Below are 21,842 nucleotides of genomic sequence, written 5' to 3' on the forward strand. Positions count from 1 at the left end.
CACAACTGATGACTCACTTGGGGATTGTGTTACTGCTACACAGTCAAAAGGTATACATTCACGCAATGCGCGTGATGGGGTTAATGGTGTCAAAATTCGACATGGTGGAGTATGCTCCGTTCCACTTGAGGCCTCTGCAACGTCTGATCCTTTCCAAATGGAATGGTTTTCATCAGACAATAAAAACGCAGACTATGGTCCGTCCTCTGGAAGTAAGGAGGTCATTAGCCTGGTGGCTACAGACATCCCATCTGGACAAAGGGAGGCCCTTTTGTATATCAGATTGGGAAATTCTGACAACGGATGACAGCCTTCAGGGCTGTGGAGTGGTGTCAGGAAGGAGTTGTTTTCAGGGGCAGTGGACCAAGGAAGAGAGTTGCCTGCCAATTAATATATAGAAACTTTGGGCCATATATATGGCACTTATTCTGGCAAAGGAGATCCTTCAGGGGAAAACAGTCCAAATCCGCTCGAACAATGTTATGGCAGTAGCGTACCTCAACCATCAGGGAGGAACTTGCAGCCAAAACGCAATGAAGGAGGTAAGACGCACGTTAAAGTGGGCAGAACTTCATCATACAGCCTTGTCCGCAGTGTTCATTCCGGGAGTCCTAAACTGGGAATCGGATTTTCTTATTCGACACGCCATTCATGTGTTCCAAATTCTGGTAGACAAGTGGGGGTTACCGGAGATAGATCTCATGGCGTCCCGTCAGAACAACAAAGTTCCTGCATACGGGTCAAGAACAAAGAATCCCAGAGCGATCTTTGTGGATACCCTGTCAGTGAGATGGGACTTTCGTCTGGCATATGTGTTTCAACCAGTCGCCCTGTTACCCTGGGTGATGCGATAGGCAAAACAAGGAAGGGGCGCCGTGATACTAATAGCTCCGGCTTGGCCCAGAAGATATTAATACACAGATCTGCAGAGGCTATCGATGGATGTTCCCACTCCTACTCCCTCAACGTTCAGATCTACTGTCTCGGGGTCCTTGCTATCACAAGCACCTGGATCGACTGTCTTTGACGGTGTGGCTCTTGAGAATTCCAAACTGAAAGCAAGAGGATTTTCACAAGAGGTAATTCAAACAATGCTCAGAGCAAGGAAACCTTCCTCAGCTCGTATTTATGATCAAATATGGCAAGCCTATATTCAATGGTGCATTGACCGGAAATTTGATCGTAGGTCAGATTTTCCAGAGTCCTAGCATTCCTTAGCAGACCGGAATGGACAAAGGTCTAAGCATGGCTTCCTTGAGAGTGCAAGTGTCGGCATTGACTATATGGTTCCAAAAGAAAATTGCTAACCTACAGGATGAGCGCACTTTTTTCCAGGGAATGCTGCACATTCAACCTCTTTTTGTTCCATCTACAGTGCCTTGGGACTTAAGTTTAGTTCTAAAATGAGTGGATCTTAAATGATTGACAGCTAAAGTTCTCTTTCTACTGGCTATTGCTTCAGCTAGAAGAGTCTCTGTTTTAGGGGCATTGTTATGGTGCCCTCCTCTGATTTTTTTTTTAAAATCCGGATAGAGCGGTTCTCAGAACCAAATCTGTGCATCTTCTTAAGGTGGTGTCTAAATTCCACCTTAACGAAGAAATTGTAGTCCCAGCCTTTCAAGGGCCGGACCATTCTGCAGGAGATGCATCGTTGGACGTGGTCTGTGCTTTAAGGATCTTCGTGGATCGTATCAGTGCCATCAGAAAAACACACTCTCTTCATTCTCTACGGATTTCACAAGAGAGGATGGCCTGCTGACAAGCAGACACTGTGGAGGTGGCTTCGAATAATGATTTCAGAAGCATATTCTCAAGCTGATCTCCCTATTCCGGCTAATGCCTCTGCTCACTACTCGTAAGGTAGGTCCGTCATGGGCAGCACAACAGATATGTAAGGCAGCCACATGAGCTTCCATTAACACATTCATTACACATTATGACTTTGATACCTTTGCCTCTCAGGACGCTGAATTCGGGTGAAGGATTCTCCTGTCCAATAAGGAGTGTCCCCACCACTAAATTGCTTTGGGAAATCCCAATGTTATCCTGTGGATAACCTGTGGGCCCTGCAGGAGAAATAATAGTTATGGTAGACTTATCGTTGATAACTTTATTTCTCCTAAGTCCACAGGGATCCCACCCTGACGCACCTGATTTGAGGATCCTTTCACTCACTAACCTATTCTTCCTTCTTGTACGGAAGAGTGTGCATGTGTGTTCTTGCCAGATTAGGTCTTTCTATGATGCTCCTGCCTTGAGCTTTGGAAAGCAACTGAATTGCCTGAGCCAGGAGGCGGGGGATATAGGGACGGGCCCGTTGCATTCTGGGAAGCCGAAAGCTTTGATCGTTTGGTGCCAATCCTCTCTCGCTACCTCATATCCCAATGTTATTCTATGGATCCTTTGGACTTAACGGTGAGTCTACCATAATGAATATTTTAAGAAAAAAGATGCTGTGATTTAATTTTATCGATTGTAATTGAATAGCAAAACCCTGTGGCTGTCCCACGCCGCAGGTTTTTTTCAAATATCCTGCCGTCAGTTGAATTTTCCCATAACCTTTGTTTTTTTGCCTGTAGAATTCTAACTATGGGGGTTATATAATATATCCTGAGATTGCGGAACTGGCGGGAGTTCAGCAAATTTGATGCTAAGTTTTAAACTACTTTCAACTATAAGGCTGGTTTTGCCTTATAACTGGCAAAAAAGTATAGAAAAGAATGCATGTCCAAGTTCCATTTGCCATTTGTGAAGGAATCGGTCAAATACTATTAAAATAGAGGAAACACAGTCTGACACATTTTAAGATATACCCAGTTCTACAACATATGCACCAGGTATACATCCGGGTACATTTCAATAGATCTACAGTAAGAAGGTCTACAATCAATAGGTCGACAGTGAAAAGGTCGACCTGGTAATTAGGTCGACCTGTAAAAGGACAACTCTGGAAAAGTTTGGCAGTTACAAAAAGGTCGACACATGAAAAGGTTGACGCACCATTTTTTTTTGTATTTTTTTTTTGGTGTCATTTATTTCCCGACTGAGCACGTGGACCCCCAATTAGTGTACCGTGCCCCTTTGCATGACTTGCTTCACTTGCCATGCTTTGGGCAAAACGCCTCGCTCCGCTTGGCACATATTACTATTCATAATCATAGTTCACGTGGATGGTAAACTATGAAAAAGTTGAAAAAAATAATAATAAAAAAAAACGACCATATGCTGTGGTGACCATTGGCATGTTTACCATTTGAACCTGTCGACCTTTTGTATCGGTAGACCATAAGCACTGTTGACCTTTCATAGGTCGACCTAATGCATTTCGACCTAATGACTGTCTAACTAAACACTGTAGATGCATAGACCGCATACCATACATCCACATTAGCAAGTGTGTACTGTATACTGTGACCCCACAATAGTGTACAGAGAACCTCAAGATTTAATGAAGTGTCCTATAAAGGAAAGCAAACGATGTTAATAAATGCAAAAAATCCCATTAGCCACATAAAGCAGAGGTTCTCAAACGCGGTACTCAAGGCACCCCAATGTTCCAGGTTTGAAGTTTAGCCATGCTTGGCTACAGGTGACTTAATTAGCACCTCAGTTAGTTTGATGTAACCATCTATGCTGAGTCGTGGATATACCTAAAACCTGGACTGTTGGGGTGCCTTGAGGACTACGTTTGAGAACCTCTGATATAAAGTATAAACGTAAATGTTTGTAGTAAATCTAGAAAAATGTAAACTTGATGTTTGCCAATGTTCCCCATCCAGCCTGTCTAGACTGGATCAGTATTACAGAGGGAATATATACAAAATGCCAGTGGTCGGGATACTGACCGTCACATGACCGATAAACCCTACGGGGTTGGCGGCTCCTGAGTGATGTCTGGATCCCAGCGCTGGTCACATGAGCGCCGGCATCCCGACAGGCGGGATGCTGAACGCATGCCTTACAGAGAGTATTACACAGAAATTGCAGTGTGCACTATTGCAAAGCAGGTAGAGACTATAACAAATGGGTGATTGCAACTAAAGGTGCACAGTATTAAAACAAGTGGGTGAATACTTTGTACAGCCACTATAAGAACATTTTTATACCTATTAAAATAGTAATCTTATTTATTCTGTTTGTTGTAGGCCAACACCAGTAATTAATCTGATTTCTCAACATGGTTTTCCAGAGCATCTTCTATACTGTAAGTATTTACCCTCTCAAACCGTGTGTTTGTGTTGTCTGCCCTTTATTTTCCAGAAGTGCCAGTTGTTTTGATTCAGATCATCATGCTAAAGTTTATAAAACTTTCACTTGTTCTTGAAAAAGCTAGCAAGCAGTTTGTTTTATCTATTCACTATGGGCGTGTTTTATGGGAAAACTTGCAAACTGTAACATCTGTAGTGTGCCACGGTCTTCGAAACTATTTCTGAAGGAGAGTTCCATAATACATTTTACATTTGTATGCAGGTGTGTTACAGGCTGCACCATCAATTAAGAACTACTATTTAGACATTCTTTGAATAGTGCTTGTTACTTTCATCCTTTTTTGCAGCTCTGTTGGAGGAGCTTGTTAACTGTGGACGTTTAAAGGGCACAGTGGTCGGCGGGAGACAGGATAAGGCTGTGTTTATTCCTGACATTTATGCCAGGACACAAAGCAATTGGATAGACGCCTTTTTCAAGCAAAACGGTTACCTAGGTAACTCTCTTCTCCCTCTATGTATAAGAAACAAGAAGGTCTTTGTGAATCTTGTTTTCAGCTACATTATAGTAATTTAGAGAATGCACCTTTTGGCAGAAAAAGCCAACTTATCACTTAGTGCCTGTAGACTCGCAAACTTGCTTCTTAGTTATTTTGTATATTTAACATTTTGGATTATTATCTGTACATGGTGAAATAGAAATGTAGGCTGTAGTTAGATTGCAGCAGAGAACAGGAAGTTACCATGACTGAATAAGGGTTTTGTAGGAACAATTAGTCTTCCCTACCATGAGATTTTATAAATCAAACATTCACCAGTATAAAATCACACGATGAACTCTTTTCTAATCATATTCTAATTTATCAGTATCTCTTTGAAATACACATATATAAAATAAGATCCAGTCTGACATGTACAGTGAGAGTAGAAATGTCTAAAATAACAATTTACTGCCTTTTGGGTGGAGAAATTGGCAAGCTAAAACCGACCCATGTTGCAGAAAAATCATTATCCTCTATCCTCTGTAGGGGTCTCCCAAGACATTTTGCCCCACAAAATAAGCGTTTAATTTAAAGCCTATAAACAGAGCAGTATGTTAGCTCTTATGGTGCCCACACATGATGCGATTCTATTTGATCTTTTTAGTTCAGATAGCATTGCATCTAGTTCAAATCGCTTTGTGTGTATTGTTCGTTGCGATGCGATACGATGCATGCTCGCGTCTAGTCCATATCTCAAGGCAAAATAGTATGTGCGGGCAAGTATTTTTGTACTGCAGCACACATAGTACATTGTAGTGTATTCAAAATCGGATGTAGTTCAAATAGCATGTAGTTCAAATAGCATACCCCTAGTCCAAATCGCATAGCACAGATTAAGGCTCAAATCGCACCTAGCACAAATAACACCATGTGTGGGACCCATTACTCCTATTATACTTATTGCTTTGGCCTGTAATGTACGAGGGGTTGGGTATGATATGCCGGTGGTCAGAATGTCGACCGCGGCATCCCGATGATTAGAATCCCGACAGGAGAAGCCTACACCTAAAGCAAGTTAACCCTAACCCTCCCCAGTGGCACCTAAACCTAACCCTCCCTCCCTGCAGCCTATCCCTAACCCTCCCTAGTGGGTGCCTAAACATAAACCCCGCTACCCGCAGCCTAACCCTAACCCCCTTCCCCCACCCCGCAAAGGGCCCAGCCTAACCCTAATCTCCTACCACCGCAGCCTAAACGTAAGCTTCACCTTCCCCCGCAGTTTACATGCCTGGCACATCGGTGTCTGGTCGTTCGGGGTCCTGGCAGGAGACCCTATTCGAGATGCCGGTGTCAACATTCCAAATAGTGGCGGGATTCCGGCATCGATATTCTGTCTGCCGGGCTCCTGGCCAGATCACTTTCAAATCCCATTGCCACTTATAATTAAATGCCCAAAGCTGAATAGTGATAGAGATAGGTGGTTATAATGCTCTGCAGCAATTGACACAAGGCTTGCCTTTGTTGCCTCCCAGTTTCTTCAGGCACCCTTACTGTATACGTAGAAGGTAGGAATGTTACAGGAGGAACCACCACAATATATGTTATGAGAGTAGCAGTGGGTGTAAGGGTGTGTACACACACAGTGAAAATATGCCCTTTACTTTTCTTACGATTTTGACTATACAGTCAAAAAGTCGTAAGGAAAGTTAGTGCATTTCTCTGGCAGTGTCCACAGGTTATCCACAGGATAACATTGGGATATGATGAAGCGACAGTGGATTTGCACCAATCAGTTTAAGCTTTTCGCATCCCAGCATGCAACAGGCTTGTCCATATATCCCCGCCTCATGGCTCAGGCAAATCCGTTTTTTGTTTGGTGCAGCAGGAGCTAGACCATGGACAGAGGGCTGCTGGTTTTTAGCAGCCATAAGCTTTCTTATTTTATTTTTATAGTCTTACTGTTTTTCTGAGCAATCTTTCTAAAAAGCGTCTTATACGTACCTTAGAAAGCATTGCTCCCACAACTCTCCGCCTGATCGCGACAACTCTTACCCACGAGTGCAATGCTGTTTCGGCGGGCGTCTGTGTCGGATATACTAGCAGGTCCAGCAGACGTTACCAGGCTGTGACCGGAGCAAGGGGAGAAGGTAAGGCATCGGTTCCACTTAGGAGGGGAATACGGACACAGGCGCACTGTTTGGGGGTGACTACCAAACAGTCGCTGACACGGCTGCCACCTCGGGTGCACCAGTGCTAGGCTTAGGGATCAGAGGCTCCAGGAATAGTATGAGGCCGCGATCCCTAGGGTTGATGTCAGCAGTGGGGAGTCAGACTCTCTCCTGGTCGCCCCTGCCCCCAGTTCATAACCAGTTTCCTCAGAGTCTCCCGCCATGAACTGTTTCCCGCTTCCATCTCAGACGCTGTACACGAAGGGAACCCAGTCCCAGCATAAGCAGCTGTGTGACGGGTGCGTCTGTGTTCACTATAGGTTCACGGTGCGGCAGTGTACACTAGTAGTGTCTGGATCCACTCAGCGTTCGCTAAAGTATTGATTGGTCCTGGAAGCGAGGTGGGTCTCCCTGTATCCCACTCTGTACGGGTAATACAGCACTAGTATCTACCTTTTTGAGTACGAATAGTTAGATAAGTGCCTATTGCATATTAGTCTGTATACTATTACTGTTGTTTCTTTCGACATGCGTCTGAATACAGTAGATCTGTTTAAACATGATTCAGTAATATGTTCTCCTACATCATAGGTTCTCAAACTCGGTCCTCAGGAGCCCACACAGTGCATGTTTTGCAGGTAACCCAGCAGGGGCACAGGTGTATTAATTACTCACTGACACATTTTAAAAGGCCCACAGGTGCAGCTTATTATTTCACTTGTGATTCTGTGTGGAGACCTGCAAAACATGCACTGTGTGGGCTCCTGAGGACAGAGTTTGAGAACCTATGTCCTACATACTTGAAATGTAGTTGTAGTTGATGATGTGCTCATATTGCTTATTATACTAATGAATAACATGTGACTGACTGCTAGTGTGATTGCTGACTTTACTATATAGTCTGTCAGTTTTTTTCTATTCCGATCCTCAATACTGGTGCATGGGTAGGGTCGGATTGTAGGTCGCTTTAAAAAGCTTAAAGTGATTACAGTCACAAATTGTGTAGAACATTGTGGAAGGGTTGATTATTTATCATGTCTAAGAGCGGCAAAGGTGAGGAAGATACACTCACAGCAACACCAACACTCATATCATGTTTGTCTTGCAAAGCTGTGTTAACCTCTCAGGATCTGGTTCAGGATGGTTTGTGTGCAAATTGTTTTAGTTTTCACTAGGGTCTCTTGAAAAATACAAGGCAGATCCAGGTGCAGGTTGATCCACCTTGGGCTATGTTTGCACAGACATTGGGGGTAATTCTGAGTTGATCGCAGCAGGAACTTTGTTAGCAGTTGGGCAAAACCATATGCACTGCACGGGAGGCAGATATAACATGTGCAGAGAGAGATAGATTTGGGTGTGGTGAGTTCAATCTGCAATCTAAATTGCAGTGTAAAAATAAAGCAGCCAGTATTTACCCTGCACAGAAACAAAATAACCCACCCAAATCTAACTCTCTCTGCAAATGTTATATCTGCCCCCCCTGCAGTGCACATGGGCCCTCATTCCGAGTTCTTCGCTCGCTAGCTGCTTTTAGCAGCATTGCACACGCTAAGCCGCTGCCCTCTGGGAGTGTATCTTAGCATAGCAGAATTGCGAACGAAAGATTAGCAGAATTGCGAATAGAAAATTCTTAGCAGTTTCTGAGTAGCTCCAGACTTACTCAGCCATTGCGATCAGTTCAGTCAGTTTAGTTCCTGGTTTGACGTCACAAACACACCCAGCGTTCGCCCAGACACTCCCCCCGTTTCTTCAGACACTCCCGCGTTTTTCCCAGAAATGCCAGCGTTTTTTCGCACACTCCCAAAAAACGGCCAGTTTCCGCCCAGAAACACCAACTTCCTGCCAATCACACTCCGATCACCAGAACGATGAAAAATCCTCGTTATGCCGTGAGTAAAATACCTAACTTTTGAGTAAAATAACTAAGCGCATGCGCTCTGCGAACCTTGCGCATGAGCAGTAAGCGACTAATCGCAATATAGCGAAACTCTGCAACGAGCGAACAACTCTGAATGAGGGCCATGGTTTTCCCCAACTGCTAAAAAATTTCCTGCTGCGATCAACTTGGAATTACCCCCCTTATCCTCCAACTCCTGTACCAGGGATAGGTTACACTATTAACCCTTACATGCAGCTTCCCACCTGCGGTTTATCACTTGCATCAGCAGTTGCCTCTCAAAAGAAACAGGTTGATAAGCCAGTGGTAAGTAAATCTTCATCCTCACAGGCTACACATGTTTCAGATGAGGATTCATCGGAGGCTGAAAGCTCAATAAACTCTGCTTCGGCATACGAAGAGGAAGGTCACGGCTCAGTGGCTATAGCTGAGTTAATTAAAGCAATGAAAGCCATTCTTTTCTTAGAGGATTCAGCAGAGCCTATGTTAAAAACCAAGGCACCTGTGTTTAAATGTCCCAAAACAGTTAAGACTGAGTTTCCAGGGTCAGCTCATGGAAGAGGCTTGGGCTACGCCCAGTAAGAAGTTTAGAATTCCTAAGAAATGGAATTCCAATTTTCCTCTTCCAGCTGGGGATTGTTTAAAAAGGGAGGTGGCTCCTAAAGTAGATACGCATGTGATTCGATTAGTGCGAAAATCTACATTACCTTTGCCTTCAACATCATTAAATGATGGAGAGTGGATGGTTTTTTAAAAACCATTTTTTTCCCTATCTGGGGCAGTCATAAGGCCAGCCATGGCTTCAGCTTGGATGGCAAAGGCAGTGGCTGCCTGGGCTGATGCATTGGAGGGGGATTTTTCAATAGCATCTAGAGAGCAAAAATGCCATATAGCACATATAAAACAGCCTGCAATGTTCTTGGACGAAGCAGCATTGGATATGGGTACTATTGCCTCCAGGGCATCAGCTTCAACAATCGCTGCTCGCAGAGCAGTTTGGCTTTGTACGTGTAAAGCTGATTCAGAATCTACAACAGATGCCTGGATGCAGAAAGCGGTATCTCTAGGTTTTTGCTTTTGCCTTCAAGAAGCACCCTCTTCGAAGGTATTTTTGTACCAGCCCGTCTCGGGTAGAGACGAAGGCCAGGGCTTTGCAATAGGCAGTCCAAAAATTGCTTCAGTCAGGAGTAGTCATTCCAGTTTCTCCTGCGCAATGAGGACAGGGTTTTTACTCCAACCTGTTCCTAGCTCAGAAACCAAATGGGTCATTTTGGCCTATTCTCAATCTCAAAGTGCTGAACAAGTACATTTGGATACCTCAGTTCCATATGGAAACTTTACGTTCCATCATTTTGGCTATGGAGCAAGGGGATTATATGGTATCCCTGGATATACAGGATGCTTACCTACATGTTCCTATAGCACTGTCCCATCAGTGCTTTCTCAGTTTCGCTATCTTCCAACAGCATTTTCAGTTCCAGGCCCTACCTTTTGGGTTAGCCACAGCCTCCAGAGTATTTACCAAGATTATGGTGGTAATGCTAGCTTATCTCCGCCAGCAAGGGATAAGAATTTTTCCATACCTCGGTGATCTTTTAATCCTGGCACAGTTGCAGGAATTGCTTCTAGGTCATCTTCAACAGACAATAACGTGTTTGCAAAGGCACGGGTGGCTCATATATTGGGCAAAATCGTCTCTGGTTCCGTCACAGCGGATGACTCACTTGAGGCTGTACTGGATTCAAGTCTTCAGAGAGTAATCTTACCTCTGAACAAGATATCCAAGGTTCAGTCAAGGATTCAGGACTTGCTACACAGTCAAAAGGTATCCATTCACGCAGCAATGCGTGTGATGGGATTGATGGTGTCAACGTTCAACATGGTGGAGTATGCACAGTTCCACTCGAGGCCTCTGCAGCATCAGACGATAAAAACACAGACTATGGTTCTTACGATAGAAGTAAGAAGGTCATTAGCCTGGTGGCTACAGACATCCCATCTGGAAAAGGGGAGACCCTTTTGGATATCAGATTGAGAAATTCTGACAACAGATGCCAGTCTCCAGGGCTGTGGACCAGTGTCAGGAAGGTTGTGTTTCCAGGGGAAATGGACTAAGGAAGGCGGTTGCCTGCCAATAAATATATTAGAACTTCGGGCCATATACATGGCACTGGTTCAGGCAAAGGACATTGTTCGGGGAAAACCAGTTCAGATCCACTCGGACAATTCAACGGCAGTAGCGTTCCTCAACCATCAGGGAGGAACTCGCAGCCGAAAAGCGATGAAGGAGGTAAGTCACATACTAAAGTAGGCAGTACTTCATCATCCAGCTTTGTCCGCAGTGTTCATTCCGGGAGTCCTAAACTGGGAAGCGGATTTTCTCAGTTGACGCGCCATTTAGGCAAGCGAATGGGCTCTATACCCGGAGGTCTTCCAGACCCTAGTAGACAAGTGGGGGTTGCCAGAGATGGATCTCATGGCGTCCCGTCAGAACAACAAAGGTCTCGCATACGGGTCAAGAATAAAGGATCCCATAGCAATTTTTTTGGATGCCCTGTCAGTGAGATGGGACTTTCATCTGGTTTATGTGTTTCCTCCAATCACCCTATTACCTAGGGTGGTGAGAAAGATAAAGCAAGGAATGGCTCTTGAAACCTCTATTCTGAAGTCAAAAGGATTCTCACAACAGGTAATTCAAACAATGATCAGAGCAAGGATACCTTCCTCAGCTTGCATTTATCACAGAATATGGCAAACCTATATTCATTGGTGTAGTGAACAGAAAATACACCCCAAGTCTTTCAGAGTTTCCAGGGTCTTAGCATTCCTTCAGTCAGGAATAGATAAAGGTTTGGATGTGGCTTCCTTGAGAGTGCAAATGTCAGCTTTGACTGTATGGTTCCAAAAGAAAATTGCAAACTTACAGGATGTGCGTACTTTTTTTTCCAGGGAATGCTGCTCATTCAACCTCCTTTTGTTCATCCTACAGTGCCTTGGGACTTAAATTTAGTCCTAAAGGCCCTTCACGTTGCCCCATTTGAACCACTTAATAAAGTGGATCTAAAATGGTTGACAGCTAAAGTTCTCTTTCTACTGTCCAGTGCGTCAGCTAAAAGAGTGTCAGATTTAGGGGCATTGTCATGTCGTTCCCCATTTCTCTAACGTCCTAGTGGATGCTGGGGACTCCGTCAGGACCATGGGGAATAGCGGCTCCGCAGGAGACAGGGCACAAAAGCAAGCCTTTAGGATCACATGGTGTGCACTGGCTCCTCCCCCTATGACCCTCCTCCAAGCCTCAGTTAGGTTTTTGTGCCCGTCCGAGAAGGGTGCAATCTAGGTGGCTCTCTTAAAGAGTTGCTTAGAAAAAGTTTTTAGGTTCTTTATTTTCAGTGAGTCCTGCTGGCAACAGGCTCACTGCATCGAGGGACTTAGGGGAGAGAATTTCAACTCACCTGCGTGCAGGATGGATTGGATTCTTAGGCTACTGGACACCATTAGCTTCAGAGGGAGTCGGAACACAGGTCTCGCCCTGGGGTTCGTCCCGGAGCCGCGCCGCCGACCCCCTTGCAGATGCTGAAGATTGAAGAGGTCCGGAACCAGGCGGCAGAAGACTTTTCAGTCTTCCTCAGGTAGCGCACAGCACTGCAGCTGTGCGCCATTGTCTGTCAGTACACTTCCCACAGCGATCACGGAGGGTGCAGGGCGCGGGGGGGGGGCGCCCTGGCAGCAATGTAGAATACCTGTATGGCGAAAAATACATCACATATAGCCCTTGAGGCTATATGGATGTATTTAACCCCTGCCAGACTTCACAATCTCCGGAGAAGAAGCCCGCCGAAAAGGGGGCGGGGCCTATTCTCCTCAGCACACAGCGCCATTTTCCCTCACAGAAAGGCTGAGGGGAAGGCTCCCAGGCTCTCCCCTGCACTGCACTACAGAAACAGGGTTAAAACAGAGAGGGGGGGCACTGATTTGGCGATATACATATATATTAAATGCTATATGGGAGGAACACTTATATAAAGGTTGTCCCTGTATAATTATAGCATTTTGGTGTGTGCTGGCAAACTCTCCCTCTGTCTCCCCAAAGGGCTAGTGGGTCCTGTCCTCTATCAGAGCATTCCCTATGTGTGTGCTGTATGTCGGTACGTGTGTGTCGACATGTATGAGGAAAATGTTGGTGAGGAGGCGGAGCAAATTGCCTGTAATGGTGATGTCACTCTCTAGGGAGTCGACACAGGAATGGATGGCTTACTTATGGAATTACGTGGTAATGTCAACACGCTGCAAGTGGGTTGACGACATGAGACGGCCGGCGAACAAATTAGTACCGGTCCAGGCGTCTCAGACACCGTCAGGGGCTTGTAAAAACGCCCATTTACCTCAGTCGGTCGACATAGACCCAGACACGGACACTGATTTCAGTGTCGACGGTGAAGAAACAAACGTATTTTCCTTTAGGGCCACACGTTAAGGGCAATGAAGGAGGTGTTACATATTTCTGATACTCCAAGTACCACAAAGAAGGGTATTATGTGTGAGGTGAAAAAACTACCTGTAGTTTTTCCTGAATCAGATAAATTAAATGAAGTGTGTGATGATGCGTGGGTTTCCCCCGATAGAAAATTATTGGCGGTATACCCTTTCCCGCCAGAAGTTAAGGCGCATTGGGAAACACCCCTCAGGGTGGATAAGGCGCTCACATGCTTATCAGAAAAATATCCTAAAAAGTATACACACACATGCTGGTGTTATACTGTGACCAGCGATCGCCTCAGCCTGGATGTGCAGAGCTGAGGTGGCTTGGTCGGATTCCCTGACTAAAAATATTGATACCCTTGACAGGGACAGTATTTTATTGACTATAGAGCATTTAAAGGATGCATTTCTATATATACGAGATGCGCAGAGGGATATTTGCACTCTGGCATCAAGAGTAAATGCGATGTCCATATCTGCAAGAAGATGTTTATGGACACGACAGTGGTCAGGGGATGCAGATTCCAAACGGCACAAAGATGTATTGCCGTATAAAAGGGGAGGAGTTATTTGGGGTTGGTCCATGGGACCTGGTGGCCACGGCAACTGCTGGAAGATCCACCGTTTTTTACCCTAAGTCACATCTCTGCAGAAAAAGACACCGTCTTTTCAGCCTCAGTCTTTTCGTCCCTATAAGATATCTGCCCAGGGATAGAGGAAAGGGAAGAAGACGGCAGCAGGCAGCCCATTCCCAGTAACAGAAGCCCTCCACCGCTTCTACTAAGTTCTCAGCATGACGCTGGGACCGTACAGGACCCCTGGATCCTACAAGTAGTATCAAAGGGGCACAGATTGGAATGTCGAGGCGTTTCCCCCCTCGCAGGTTCCTGTAGTCTGCTGTACCAATGTCCCCCTCCGACAGGGAGGCAGTATTGAAAACAATTCACAAGCTGTATTCCCAGCAGGTGATAATAAAATTACCCCTCCTACAACAAGGAAAGGGGTATTGTTCCACACTATAGGGTGGTACTGAAGCCAGAAGGCTAGGTGAGACCGATTCTAAATCTGAAAAATTTGAACACTTACAAGGGTTCAAATCCAGATGGAGTCACTCAGAGCAGTGATAGCGAACTGGGAACAAGGGGACTATATGGTGTCCCGGGACATCAGGGATGCTTACCTCCATGTCCCAAAATTTGCTTTTCTCACCAAGGGTACCTCAGGTTCGTGGTACAGAACTGTCACTATCAGTTTCAGACGATGCCGTTGGAGTGTCCAAGGCACCCCGGGTCTTTACCAAGGTAATGACCGAAATGAGGATTCGTCTTCAAAGAAAATGGACGACCTCCTGATAAGAACAAGGTCCAGAGAACAGTTGGAGGTCGGAGTAGCACTATCTCAAGTAGTTCTACGACAGCACGGGTGGATTCTAAATATTCCAAAACCGCAGTTGTTCCGACGACACGTCTGCTGGTCCTAGGGATGATTCTGGACACAGTCCAGGAAAAGGGTGTTTCTCCCAGAGGAGAAAGCCAGGGAGTTATCCGAGCTAATCGGGATCCTCCTAAAACCAGGAAAAGTGTCAGTGCATCATTGCACAAGAGTCCTGGTAAAAAATGGTGGCTTATTACGAAGCGCTTCCATTCGGCAGATTTCACGCAAGAACTCTTCAGTGGGATCTGCTGGACAAATGGTCCGGATCGCATCTTCAGATGCATCAGCGGATAACCCTATATCCAAGGACAAGGGTGTCTCTCCTGTGGTGATTACAGAGTGCTCATCTTCTAGAGGGCCGCAGATTCGGCATTCAGGATTGGATGCTGGTATCCACGGAGGCCAGCCTGAGAGGCTGGGGAGCAGTCACACAGGGAAAAAATTTCCAGGGAGTGTGATCAAGTCTGGAGAATTCTCTCCACATAAATATACTGGAGCTAAGAGCAAATTTGTAATGCTATAAGCTTAGCAAGGCCTCTGCTTCAAGGTCAGCCGGTATTGATCCAGTGGGATAACATCACGGCAGTCGCCCACGTAAACAGATAGGGCGGCACAAGAAGCAGGAGGGCAGTGGTCAAAACTGCAAGGATTTTTCGCTAGACGGAAAATCATGTGATAGCACTGTCAGCAGTGTTCATTCCGGGAGTGGACGACTGGGAAGCAGACTTCCTCAGCAGGCACGACCTCCACCCGGGAGAGTGGGAACTTCATCGGGAAGTTTTCCGCATGATTGTGAACCGTTGGGAAAGACCAAAGGTGGAAATGATGGCGTCCCGCCCGAACAAAAAACGGGACAGGTATTGCGCCAGGTCACGAGACCTTCAGGCGATAGCTGTGGACGTCCTGGTAACACCGTGGGTGTAACAGTCGGTGTATGTGTTCCCTCTTCTGCTTCTCATAACCAAGGTATTGAGAATTATAAGACGTAGAGGAGTAAGAACTATACTCGTGGCTCCGGATTGGCCAAGAGGGACTTGGTACCCGGAACTTCAAGAGATGCTCACAGAGGACTAATGGCCTCGGGAGCTAAGATGGGATTTGCTTTCAGCAAGAACCATGTCTGTTCCAAGAGGAACCGTGGCATCTGCCTCTAAGAAAGGACCTGCTCCAGCAGGGACCTTGTCTGTTCCAAGACTTACCGCGACTGCGTTTGACGGCATGGCGGTTGAACGCCGGATCCTAAGGGAAAAGGCATTCCGGAAGAGGTCATACCTACCCTGGTCAAAGCCAGGAAGGAGGTGACCGCACAACGTTATCACCACATGTGGTGAAAATATGTTGCGTGGGTGAGGCCAGGAAGGCCCCACGAAAAAAAAAAAAAAAAAAAAAATTTCAACTAGGTCGATTTCTGCACTTCCTGAAAACAGGAGTGTCTATGAGCCTCAAATTGGGGTCCATTAAGGTTCAAGTTTCGGCCCTGTAGATTTTCTTCCAGAAAAAATTGGCTTCAATTCCTGAAGTCCAGACGTTTGTCGAGGGAGTATTGCATATACAGCCCCTTGTGTGCCTCCAGTGGCACCGTGGGATCTCAACGTAGTGTTGGGATTCCTCAAATCATATTGGTTTGAACCGATCAAATCTGTGGATTTGAAATATCTCACATGGAAAGGGACCATGTTGTGGCCCTGGCCTCGGCCAGGCGATTGTCAGAATTGGGGGCTTTGTCTTAAAAAAAGCTCATATTTGTTTTTCCATTCGGACAGGGCAGAACTGCGGACTCGTCCCCAGTTTCTTCCTAAGGTGGTGTCAGCGTTTCGCCTGAAACAACATATTGTGGTGCCTGCGGCTACTAGGGACTTGGAGGACTCCAAGTTGCTAGACGTTGTCGGGGCCCTAAAAATAGATAGATATATATATATATATATATATATTTCCAGGACGGCTGGAGTCAGAAAGTCTGACTTGCTGTTTATATTGTATGCACCCCAAAAGATGGGTGCTCCTGCTTCTAAGCAGACTATTGCTCGTTGGATTTGTAGTACAATTCAGCTTGCACAGTCTGTGGCAGGCCTGCCACAGCCAAAATCTGTCAATGCCCATTCCACAAGGAAGGTGGGCTCATCTTGGGCGGATGCCCGAGGGGGTCTCGGCTTTAAAATTTTGCCGAGCAGCTACGTGGTCAGGGGGGAACACGTTTGTAAAATTCTACAAATTTGATACCCTGGCTGAGGAGGACCTGGAGTTCTCTCATTCGGTGCTGCAGAGTCACCCGCACTCTCCCGCCCGTTTGGGAGCTTTGGTATAATCCCCATGGTCCTGACGGAGTCCCCAGCATCCACTAGGACGTTAGAGAAAATAAGATTTTACTTACCGATAAATCTATTTCTCGTAGTCCGTAGTGGATGCTGGGCGCCCATCCCAAGTGCGGATTGTCTGCATTACTTGTACATAGTTATTGTTACAAAAATCGGGTTATTATTGTTGTGAGCCATCTTTTTTAGAGGCTACTTCATTGTTATCATACTGTTAACTGGGTTCAGATCACAAGTTGTACGGTGTGATTGGTGTGGCTGGTTTGGGTCTTACCCGGGATTCAAGATCCTTCCTTATTGTGTACGCTCGTCCGGGCACAGTACCTAACTGAGGCTTGGAGGAGGGTCATAGGGGGAGGAGCCAGTGCACACCATGTGATCCTAAAGGCTTGCTTTTGTGCCCTGTCTCCTGCGGAGCCGCTATTCCCCATGGTCCTGACGGAGTCCCCAGCATCCACTACGGACTACGAGAAATAGATTTATCGGTAAGTAAAATCTTATTTTCTGTTTGTTTTTTTTTTTTTTATCCAGATAAAGCAGTTCTCATAACTAGATCTGGGTATTTTCTCAAGGTGGTGTCTAAATTCCACCTTAACAAAGAAATTTTAATCCCGGCTTTCCAGGTACCGGGTTTTTCTGCGGGAGATGCATTGGTGGACATGGTCCGTGACTTAAGGATCTATATGGATCGTACCAGTGCCATCAGAAAGACATTCTCTCTTCATTCTCTACGGATTTCACAAGAGAGGATGGCCTGTTGATAAGCAGACACTGACGAGGTGGCTTTGGATGACGATTTCAGAAGCATATTCTCAAGCTGATCTCCCTTTTCCTTCTAATGTCTCTGCTCACTCTACTCGTAAGGTAGGTCCATCATGGGCAGCACAACGTGGTGCTTCAGCAGAACAGATATGTAAGGCAGCACATGGTCTTCCATTAACACATTCATTAGACATTATGCCATGGATACCTTTGCGTCTCGACACTGAATTCGGGCGAAGGATTCTCCTGTCCAATCAGGAGCGTCCCCACCACTAAATTGCTTTGGGAAATCCCATTGTTATCCTGTGGACCCTGCCGGAGAAATATATGTTATGGTAAGAACTTACCGTTGATAACAGTATTTTTCCTAAGACCACAGGATCCACAGGGTTCCCACCCTGACACACCTGATTTAAGGATCCTTTTACTCACTAACCTCTATTTTCTTGTACGGAAGGGTGTGCATGTGTATTCTTCTCGCCTGATTAGGGCTATCTATGATGCTCCTGCCTTGAGCTTTGGAATACAACTGATTTGCCTGAGCCAGGAGGCGGGGATATATAGACAGGCCCATTGCATGCTGGGAGGCCGAAAAGCTTTAACCGATTGGTGCAAATCTGCTGTCGCTTCATCATATCCCAATGTTATCCTGTGGATTTAGGAGAAATACTGTTATCAACGGTAAGTTCTTACCATAACATATATATTGCACAGCCTGCGATGCCGATGTGCGGTCCTGCAGGATCGGCATCGCAAGAATAAATAGACGATGCAAACATCCTAACATTGACTATATCGGCCCCGTCGATTAGTCAGTGTCGGGCTGCACGGCGCATCGCACCGTGTGTACACAGCCTAAGGGCTAATGTGTTCATTTTCCATACAGAATGTTTGTTTACTGTTTAGACTAACATTGCAGCTCAGTTATAGCTATGAGATACAGTAAGTTGTATATAGTAATATCTCTGGGCTGCATAATCAAATAGAAAATGTATCCAAGTTTTAATTTGTTTGGTTTATTATCTCTATGAAGGTTTGGTAAAATTTACAGACATAATAGGGGAGATTCAAATGTTTGAAAAGACGGTTGGGAGTCTGTTTTTTCCCCTGTCTATTAGATAGGGGAAAAAAAGACACCCAACTGACTTTTCAAACAATTGAATACCCCCCAATAGGGTAAATTTACAAAGACTATTTAAGATGGGATGTTGCCCATAGCAACCAATCAGATTCCAGGTATTATCTTCTAGAAGGTGATAGATAAATGAGAAGCAGAATCTGATTGGTTGATCCCATCTTAAATAGAACTCCCATCTTAGTAAATTTACCCTAATGTGTGTAAAGATCCTTTTGTGTTAAAACCTTATGATTATGCTAACAGCCAGCACCCATAGAGATGAATTGTTGCTCATAACAAGCACATATTCTCAAAGTGCACCATTTTTGTTCTAGAATATAGAACAACAAAAAGAGCTCTGTAGAAGCGCTGTATTGAAGGGACCGACTCCTCAATGTGTGCTTTTATTTGTGCTGTGTGCAGGAAAGTACAGTACATGTAAAATTATTGTTTGTCTTGTCTTAGGATAAAGACATTTTTTTGCAGGAGAGTAAGTTTGCTTATAGAAGTAGGCAACCATAAATTCTCATTCCTGTTATCTCTACATTCTCATTGTTCTCTTTAAACAAATTTCTGATGAGAGACTAAAGCTGGGTACACACTGGGATGACGGGCATACGTTCAATCATCGGAACGAATGCCCGTCAACCCAGTTTGCCTGTACACACTGCAGTGATGTAACTGAAGGTCAGAACGTTCATGTTCCATCCTTCATTAGATCATAAACAAGGATGCTAGCGGCATTGCTAGGTTTGATGTGGATCACATCAAACCTATTGTCTGTCCCAAGCGTTTGCGGGAGCGTGCAATCCTTTGTACACAATGTAAGCGATACGTCGTTCCAAAGTGGCATTTTGGAACGTCATCACTCCAGTGTATACCCAGCTTCAGGCACTTCTATAGGCAGTGCGGCTGGAGGAGTATATCAGAGTTGCGGAGGATATTGAACCAAAAATAGTTAAAGTATAAGAACAATATTGATGCTTTGAATTTGCAGTGATATATACAGTCTTTACAAGTCCTTCAGATTGTATGACCTCACTGGCTCTCCCCTATCTACCATCTGTATCATGTCTGCCCACCACTGTGATGCCTATCAAATAAGCGATAATGTTGATAAGTACATACAGTAGGAGACCCAAATGCAATGTCTTTAATATTCCTGGAAATACGTGTTTATATCAGAACAACAGTCGTACAGGGTTGGGTATGGATAACCGGCGGTTGGGATACCGCCGGTCACCATAACGACGCCAGGATCCCGGTGCTTAGAATACTGGCAGGGGGCGAGCACAACAAAGCCCCTTGCGGGATTGCTGCGCTTGCCACGCTGTTTGCTCGGCTTTCTGCTCTTGCCACAGGTTCTGTTCCCACTCGGTGGGTGTCGTGGACACGCACGAGTGGGAATAGTCCCTGTCAGTTGGCATATAACAGCATCCCGTTGTTCATATCCTCCGCAGACTTATCTTACAGTTTCTTTTTAATATATTTAAAAAAAAAAAAAAAAAAAACTATATGTAAATTATTATTATTACTTTTTTTTTTTTGTGTGTGCCAGAGTTTGATTCATTATCTAGGCTAGGGATTCCAGACCCTGTTGGTTATATCCGGAAAAGATACAAGTCTACCCAGCTGGTTTATTTGAAGTCAATATGTGTTGGTCAGAGTATTATGGATCAAGTGGAAGCTTCGGCTGAAGAAGCAATAAGCTCAGGATCCTGGCTGGACATTGTGGTATGTGGGCCATAATCTTTTGATTAGGGTGCACCTAAAGAATTACAAAATAAACATCTTAACTCCTAATACATAACAAACCACATTGACAATTTTTCATTGCCAGAATAGCACTTTTTGCCTCACATGATTTGTAGCTTTTATATCCATGTTCAGAAAAATGTAGCCCAGCGGTGGCCAACCCTCGGCTCTTTCTTCCTCCGTATGCGGCTCAGTTGGCGTCCGCCTCCCAACTGCCCGGCACACTTCTTTCTAACGGCGCCAACCCGTGAGCCAATGAGAGCTTGCGGACTGGCAGCTAAGGCTCCTGATTGGCTGCCGGACATCGAGCTTTGATTGGCTCACAGACCGGCGCCTAATTGGAGATACTGACACAGTGACCGCCGCGGGAAACTGAGGGGCAGGAGAAGCGCACGCTGCGCTTTCCTCCCCGCCCTCACAAACAGTAGCAGCACGGTGAGCAGTACTTGCGTGGGTAATGGGTACTGTGGAGACATGTGTATCTGGCATGGGGGGCATATCTGGCACTGTGGGCAAGTGTATCTCGCACTGGGGGCATATATGTATCTGGCACTGTGAGGGCATGTGTATCTGGCATTGTGGGGCATATATGTATCTGCAGTGCTTAAAGTAGTCCTAGAGAAGTGGTGGAATTCACCCCCCCCCCCCTCTTCCTTCCCCCGGCGTCCATGCAATAAAAGTATTGCGCACACCCCCAAAAAGGGGCGTGGGCACATATTAGTATGCCCAATTAAAATTATGCCACACAGTAGCACAATCTTATTCACATTACACCACATAGTAATGTTCCTTATTCATGTTATGACACACATTATTGTACCTTATACACAAAGCCCACAGTAGTAGCACCCCTAATACACATAATACCCTCCGTAGTGGACCACCCTGTAATACACACAGTGCCTACAGCAGTATCGCCCCTTATACAATGCCCACAGTAGTAGTGCCCTTTATGCAATGTCCACTGTACTGGTAATGCCCACAGTGGTAGTGCCCCTTATATAAAGCCCATAGTGGAGAAGCCCCTTATGCAATGCCCCCAGTAGTAGTGCCCCTTATGTCCCCAGGAGTGATGTCCCTTATGAAGTGCTCCCTTTACAATGCCCTCATTAGTAGTGCCCCCAGTATTAATGCCCTTAATGGTAATCCCCCAGTCCTTTAGCCCCCTGTGGTTATGTCCCCAGTAGTTTAGCCCCAGTGGTAATGCCCCTGCGGTTATGACCCCAGTAGC

The 21,842-nt window shown here is 45.5% G+C and overlaps 1 protein-coding gene across 1 annotated transcript in view; it reads left to right on the top strand.

The window, feature by feature from the left end:
- Positions 1-21,842, top strand: part of UFL1 (UFM1 specific ligase 1) — a 199,640-nt gene that overhangs the window by 52,068 nt on the left and 125,730 nt on the right. The window contains exons 7-9 of the mRNA XM_063917010.1: positions 4,146-4,204; positions 4,556-4,702; positions 20,415-20,590. Coding sequence (XP_063773080.1) covers positions 4,146-4,204; positions 4,556-4,702; positions 20,415-20,590 — 382 coding nt within the window. The remainder of the gene's footprint in view (positions 1-4,145; positions 4,205-4,555; positions 4,703-20,414; positions 20,591-21,842) is intronic.

This window comes from Pseudophryne corroboree, chromosome 4 (assembly GCF_028390025.1).
Source record: "Pseudophryne corroboree isolate aPseCor3 chromosome 4, aPseCor3.hap2, whole genome shotgun sequence".
NCBI lineage: Eukaryota > Metazoa > Chordata > Amphibia > Anura > Myobatrachidae > Pseudophryne > Pseudophryne corroboree.